The sequence below is a fragment of the Anguilla anguilla genome, chromosome 4, assembly GCF_013347855.1.
Source record: "Anguilla anguilla isolate fAngAng1 chromosome 4, fAngAng1.pri, whole genome shotgun sequence".
NCBI classification, from domain to species: domain Eukaryota; kingdom Metazoa; phylum Chordata; class Actinopteri; order Anguilliformes; family Anguillidae; genus Anguilla; species Anguilla anguilla.
Window position 1 is genome coordinate 12,586,085 of NC_049204.1, and position 7,609 is coordinate 12,593,693.

Here is a 7,609-nt window from a genome sequence, read left to right on the forward strand (position 1 = left end):
CAAAAGTCTATTTTAGTGTCCTCTCTTCGATGGAGAGGACACTATCAATAGACAAAGAGTAGATGTAATAGTAAACACATACACAAAGAAGCACTGTAATCTACTGGTTTTTTTATGTGGCAAAGATTTATTTTTTATAAATCTAAGGTGGACGAAAAGAAACCTGTGTCCTCTACCCTTTCATATCCGTATCTGACATCACAGTGGAAGAATATTCACATTATCCCTGTAAATCATGACTGACCCCAATATTTTGCCGTGAGGAGACCACGAAAACAACCACGGTGAAAGAGAAAGGACAAAGAAAAGCAGGGAGACATCCCAATTAAGCGTTGGCACTGAAAAGTCTGGTCGTGACGCTTCTCAACAAAAACAGTGCTTTCATTCAAGTCATTGAATCGCATTACCATATCGATGGAGCAGGGTGCAGAGAGGAGAATGGGCTGCGTGTCAGACGTACAGCTGTGATCTCCTTGTATGAAAGAAATATTATCTCTGCTGGGTCATTTTCTCTCCGCATCTGTCTGGTCAGAATGCGGCTGATTATTTTGGGCCTTTATGAAAGGCAGCCCCAGCGGGGTGAAACCAACAAGAGCCCCTGTTCCCCCTCCCCTTCTTTAAGGACTACAGGGAGCTTCTTCACTTCAGTCTACAAAAGATGGTCTCTTTTTTCATAAGCCACCCCAATTAACTTCACAGTCTGCCTTCTATCTATTGATATGGAGGGGAAAAAGCTTTGTCACAGAGGCTTTTGGACTGATACTAGGCCCTGTTGCCATGACGCTGTGGTTGGCGACTCACTGCAGCCGAGGCACGCCATTCTTCTCTTCAAATTGAAACGAGCCCCTTCTCTTGACTCAGGCCATTGTCAAGGGCACAAGTGGTCCTCAGAGGAGAGGGGTTGGTGGAGAATGGGTGGGGGTCAGAGTTCAAACGAAAGCCCCCCGTTGGCACTTTGTAATCAAATTTGTGGAGACGCAAAACATGCACAGAGCCACGGTTTCTCCCAAATAAAACTCGCCAAGGGGGACTGAAACAAGGATATGCCTCCTGTCACTGACCTGCTATAACATGCCGCTGCTGTCTCACTAGCCCTCACTTTGCTCCACACGCTAACTTGGAGCTGCAGTGTAATCTTCTGCTCCTGCACCAGCTGTTGTAAGCTCCACGCCAGCAACTGGAGAACTCCCTCGTTGTACGCTTTCCTTCAGTGCTGCACACTGAGAAGAACTCCTGATTGGTAAGTCTCTCTCTCTCTTTGGTCGTGGTAAAGATTGAGATGTTTGAACCTTAACAGGCTACATCTAAAAAGACTGATTCCAAAGTAAATTTTTGTTAGCAGTTTGATTCACTTTATTCGCTTCACTTTATCTTCTTAGATTCTTTATTCATGTGCTTGCTGCGGGAGAAGAGAACTTCTTAAGTTGAGAATCGTTTCTGAGCTGATTTAGGATTTGAAAACTTAAGTTCAACTCATTGATGAGTTTTTCTTTTGAAATTTATGTGTTATTCTTTGCACACCAGACATTAACTGAGCTGTCTGCTGGTCCCTATCCTGCAATTGAAATGAGCATTTATTTAACAAATCAATTGACAAAGCAAATATTTACTTGAGGAAACTGCAGCCAGTTGACTTACCCATTAAAGGAGAGAACCTTTATCAGGTTTGTGCAGCTGCGATGCCCCGTGTTATTTCAGATGTGTGGGGCGTCTCGTAATGCACAAATATCACGTTCGTTCCTCTAACTCAACCGCAGAGGAGAGTGTGCTGCTCTAGGAGGGTTTTTGCATAGGCATGCAGCAGAGTCACTGTTACAGAGCGGATTTGGCTAATCTTTTGAAAGGTTCATCTTAGGAATCACAATCAACCCCTTTGTCATTGCCACGGGCTTTCTCTTCGAGAGCTTGCACAGATCTGTTAGACACAATGGCCAATAAATTCCTGGTTTTCTTGACGAATGTCTTGTTTGGACTTGGACTAACTTTTGCCTGTGCCCCTATTGCATTCTCCCTTAATGGACAGGTACTTTTCCTGCTAAGGAACTTATGTCCGCACACTATAAGTCAGAGTCTTGTATTAGGAAGTGGCACTCTATTCAGTCCACCCATTAAATAGCACATTAATGCTATTTCACACTGCTAATATATGAAACAGCCATCCTACTGCATCTGGTTCTCTTCTTACTTTGTTAATTGATTGTGACAGCCAAATTGGTAGGTACAATTGTACTGTCTTCAGCAGAGAAAGGATTTGCACTCTTTGAGTAGAATACTTAAGATGCTTTTGGCATGTAGCTGTTCTTTTGCGTTGTTTCATAAATGCTGTTTAGTGTCAGTGAATCATATAAGTACAATGTGTGCTTTGAGTTCCTATCCTCTTAGAATGTAATAGTAGGATCTGTCCATGGAATTCTTACTGGGAGTGCCACGATGGGATATTGTGTTTTTACTCCCACTAAGAACATGAACTCTGACCCCCCACCCCCAAAACTCCTTTCTACTATATAGGAGCATGCACCCTGAGAGAGACACTCCTTTATATTTTCCTTGGATGGTCATAATATTTTGGTGTCTTGTTTTTTTTTCTCAAGGCACACCCTGAAACAAGCCTCAAATTGTTCTCCACATAACTCAATTCCCATAGAAAGTGCGAAGCAATGGAACTTAAAAATAATTCAAGATAAAACATTCAATATTATTCTCAACAGACACAATAAAGATAACATTTCAGACAATTTACAAGGACACAGCTAACTGCCTTGTAATGAATTTCGTGTAAAGGTCTCCATGTCAAACACACTGATAGATACATCTGTTGGGACAGATTATTTATAGAAGTTATTGGACATGCCACATGCCACATCCATGCCTACCTACCCTACCATAGAGCATGTTGAAGATTAAAACAAATCAGACCCAAGGAGACAGCTGGAGCATCTTGGAAAAAGATAGCAGAGAGGAGTATCTCATAACAAGGTGTGGCTGTCTGACACTGTACCTCATCTGACCAATCGGAGACATTTATCTCCTCTAGGGACATCTGCACATTCCCCAGGGATATTGACATCTCCTGTTACCCCGCTCTTCTGACCCTGGGCCAAAAACACACCCCCAAGAGTAGAGCTGGGCACCATAATATTTAATACGTTTTATCACGCTTGTATTCTGATGCACGTTGGCCAACACTTCACAATGAGTCCCGATACTCTCCTTCGTTCTGAGGGAGATGGTGATGTGGTTAGGGTTAGCGCTATATAAATGCAGTCCATTTACCATCCGCATTTGACATTTGAATTACAGCAGAAGGAAGCTCGGTTGGACTGTCTTGTTGAGAACAAGGAAGTGCATTATCAAAGCATTTTTTCTGTTGCAATCAGCAACCGTGAAAAGCACAGCTGGGATCCCTGTGAGTAGATAAATATCCTCTCTCTTTCAGGGTAAAATTTTAATCAGGCATTGGGGAAAGAGCTGTAACATTCCTTTTGAAGTGGGAGTGATTTTTTTTTTTTTTTTAAGTGGTCAAGAAGTGTAGTATTCGTCTTCTTTCATCACTAATCTTTCTCTTTTTGTCTTAATCTTTCTCGACTGGTCAAGAGTAAGATTTCAGCCTTGAATTACAAATGAAAACCACATCTTGTAATGGGAAATGCAGAATAAGTAAATTTATGACAATTGTGGACATAATTCGTTTGGATGTTTCACCAAGGCTCCTCTTGGCTTTCGTCATGTTTCAATGATTTTATGTGTCTGGAAATCAGCTACATATAATCTGCATCACGTTGAAGTTAAGAGTCACATCTGCACAGCAATGCATTAATTTCAACATTACTGATACTCAGAATGCGTAAACTCATAATGATAAGGAAATAACCTGCTGGTTACATGCTGGGAAATTGTAGTGCATTTTATCTACTTGCAGATATTAAAATTGATTTATAACAATAAAAAAAAATGATTGTAGAATACATGACACAGTGTGTGCTGCCTATATACAGCAATATGAATATTTTATCTTTATGTCTTTCCTTTCTAGCTGTAAAAATGAACTCCTCTACAATGGAAGTCACTCCTCTGTTTTCCAACCAGTCCTCAGAGAGCTGTGGAGGGGAGACGACCACAGAGAACCTGCTCTTTGGGGGATACTACATCCTGGTCTTCCTCCTGGCCTTGAATGGAAATGGTGTGGCCCTCTGGATCTTCTCCCGCCAGCGTGGCACTTCTTCCCCAGCCAACGTCTTTCTCTTGCACCTAGCCATAGCTGACATCTCTTATGTGATCATCTTACCCCTACGGGCCACGTATCACCTGACTGGGGGGCACTGGCCGTTTGGAGAAGTGCCTTGCAGAGTGGCCGGGTTCCTGTTTTACGTCAACATGTACGCCAGCCTCTACTTCTTGGCTTGCGTGGCCGGCGACCGCTACCTGGCCGTGGTCCACGCGGTGCGGTCGCTGAAGGTCCGCCGCGCCCGCTACGCCCACGCCATCAGCTTCTCCCTCTGGGCCCTGGTGACCGTCTCCATGGCGCCCCTCCTGGTCAGCCAGCAGACCTCCGAGGTGGACGGGGTGACCGTGTGCTCGCAGCTGTACCGGGAGAAGGCCTCCCGCCGGGCGCTCGTCTCCCTGGCGGTGGCCTTCACCCCGCCCTTCCTGGCCACCCTCACCTTCTACCTGCTCATCATCCAGAGCCTCCACCGGGGCTCCAGGCTGGAGCCGGCCCTCAAGCTGAAGGCCCTGCGCACCATCGGCCTCGTCCTGCTCATCTACGTGGTCTGCTTCCTGCCCTACCACGCCAGCCGCGCCATTTTCATCCTGGGCTACGGCCACCCCGGCATCTCCTGCCGGGCCAGGCGCGGCCTGATGCTGGCCAACCGCCTGACCTCATCCCTTACCTGTCTGAATGGAGCCCTGGATCCCCTCGTCTACCTGTTTGGGGCAGAGAAGTTCAGGGACAGCCTGCAGAGGCTCTTATGCCAGGATAAGGCAGGGGGGTCTGGCGCCACCAGTGGGGAGCTGAAGGGAACCCACGAGAGCTCTGTGAGCGCCAGGTCCGAGTTCTGAAGAGGACAAGCTAGCCGGGCCTTTGCCACGGCCATTTTTAGGAGACCTGCCATATTCGTGCAATTCATCCTTCCAAATGAAAACGCTCTGTGGCCTCTGCTTACAACCACAGAAGCGAGTACAATTAGTTACTTTGATTTCCCCTAGGGAGTTAAAAGCTATTAATTAATTATCCCGGTCAAAATGTATTGCATGCTGTTTTTGCCAGGTGTGGCAGGTTGGTGTTGCTGCCTGTCCTCTCAACCAAAAAAAGTTAAGTGCCTATGATAGTGAACGGAGAAGTCAGAACATTGTTAGCACGTCAGTGAGGATTTGCATGTTCCCTGACAAAATGAATTTAGATTCTATAGATATCTATAATTCAGCATTTATTATAATCATCTTTTATTACCTGCTTGAGTATTCTTGTTTTGAACTTCAGGTGCAGCTTCGGTGCTTAGTGGTGTAAATATTTACATCACCCAGGGACAGCCCCGGCTAACAATTTGTGGTTCTCGGAACATTCCCGGAACGTTATGAAAATAAGGGCAAACGTACAGCATGTACATTTGTTTGCCGGATGGCCCTTGAAAGTTACCTTGATGTAACGAGAAACATTTCAGAAACATCCTTAGAACATTATATTCAGTTTCCATCCATCCGGCCATTACCTGTACCCGCTTATCCTGGGCAGGGTCATCATGTGTGTGGGTGGGTGGGCCCATTCACAGCGCATTGGGCGAGAGGCACGAAGACATCTCGGACAGGCCGCCAATCTATCTTAGGGCTATGTTCGTTTTATAAATGAATATAGCCCTGGGATAGATTCTATGTTCATTTTATGAGTAATGTAGCAATTCTCACCAGATCTGCAATTTCAAAACTTTCTTTTCTCAAACATATGACATGGCAAATCTCCCAGAATATTTTTTCATATTTTCCAGACTTGTTACTAGTAAGTCTCTGATATATTTGGAACATTAAATTTTTTATTTTTTTAAGAACTTGTTTGGAACAATAAAATGAACATTCTCATCATAACACATCTGACAACCAAAAGGAAATCGAACTGGACTCTTTCCGAACGTGCTGGAAACGTTTTGGGTTAGCTGGGGCAAAACATTATAACATTACAATAAAAGCATTCAGTCCTTAAAAAATAATAGAAGTATTCACTGTCTGACTATTCCTTACAGTCAGTACATTGATGTATATATTTTGTGAATTAACTTGTATTTCTTTTACATAACATTCCCTTACACTGTCTTGACCTATTAAGATATTTTATCACGTAGCATTAACATCTACCAAAATATGGAACTATACATCGTAATACAGGGAAATGTGACTTTACTGGCTATAATGCATATTTTACATATCCTAAGATCTTAGCTGCAATACCATTGTATATCAGTCCTTCACAGTCCAAATCCAGTTATACATATGAGAAGTCTAACTGTCCTTTTTTTTCCTTCAGAGGCTTAAACGTGTTATGATACTGCAAGGTACGATTTGGCCACGTGCAAAAGTTATTTTGCCTTGACTAATACCTTGAACTTTTGCTATTACTTGTTTGAATATTTGTCCTATTATTTATTCAACTCCCAGTGCCTTCCATAATGTATTGTAAATCATTAAACGGCATTGAAAAAATAACCTAGATGGCTGTGTTTGTAATTCCATGGCACAATGCATGATGGGTTTATGTGACAACTGAAATGCTTGTGGTGGAAGTGAAAATGTTGAAAATGTCTGGTGCACATTATTGTGCTTAGTGATGGTGTCAGATAGGCTCATGTTTAATGTCTATACTGTTCTGAGTTTACAGTGTGTAACATTAAACACTGGCATACAAAACTGCTAGAGCTAAACTTGGATTGCATTGGATTATTTGCTAGGACACGAGAAGAAGCATACAGATGAAATGTTTATAATAATTACAAACAAAAAGCCATTTCCGTACTCCTATTAGTGACAAAAAAGGAGTCCATTACATTAGCTCTTGAGTGCAATTTTTTTGTTATGGGTAGCGCAATGTCATTTTGTAGGCATTAGTACAGGTATGGCAACGGGGGGAAGAGCTTGCTATTTCTGCTTGACTCTCTGTTAGTCTTTTCATCCTGTCTTGGGCTGCTGGTTTTGGGGTTTTAACTGATCTGGGATCTGTGGCAGCAGATGGCCTGGGACGGAAATCCCCCGGCCTGCAGCGAGTGTCACCGAGGCTGGGTTCTCTTTTCGGATCACGTGACTCGCGCTGTGGTTTGTCAGCAGAACAGCTTTGTGTGTGTGCGGTGTGTGTGTGTGTGTGTGCGCGAGAAAGACTTCCTGTCCACCGCCTACTCTGACAGTGTGGGGCATCCTCTGTTGCTCTCTGCTGAAGAGGACAGATAAGGGTTCACAGGGGATCTTTCAAGAGTGCATGAAAAAAGAGGAGGGAACCAGACGTGGGCTTGACAGTGGTTTGTCTTTAATGTTGATAGTCTTTGCACTACAAAGTGAGTGCATCTCTTGATTTTTAAGTGACCTTTAACAGCTTCTCCCTCTGAGAACAAAGTTTCTGTGCTTGTAGCAG

At 43.7% G+C, this 7,609-nt stretch overlaps 1 protein-coding gene across 2 annotated transcripts; it reads left to right on the forward strand.

Annotated features, from left to right (window-relative positions):
- The first annotated feature begins 977 nt into the window (after positions 1–977).
- Positions 978–5,722, forward strand: gpr17 (G protein-coupled receptor 17). 2 transcript variants are annotated; one of them, XM_035414002.1, is made up of 2 exons: positions 978–1,240; positions 4,034–5,722. In XM_035414002.1, exon 2 carries the CDS (start codon positions 4,042–4,044, stop codon positions 5,056–5,058), a length of 1,017 nt encoding a protein of 338 aa, XP_035269893.1. In that variant the 5' UTR covers positions 978–1,240; positions 4,034–4,041; the 3' UTR covers positions 5,059–5,722. The 2 variants fall into 2 exon arrangements, with proteins under 2 accessions (XP_035269893.1, XP_035269891.1); XM_035414000.1 differs by lacking the exon at positions 978–1,240 and adding an exon at positions 3,087–3,406.
- The last annotated feature ends 1,887 nt before the right edge of the window (positions 5,723–7,609 follow it).

Coding starts and splice junctions, on each gene's coding strand:
- gpr17 (XM_035414000.1), top strand. CDS start 3,259: ATGCAGTCCATTTACCATCCGCATTTGACATTTGAATTACAGCAGAAG. Junction 3,407..4,033: donor AAAGCACAGCTGGGATCCCT/GTGAGTAGATAA, acceptor TTTCCTTTCTAG/CTGTAAAAATGAACTCCTCT.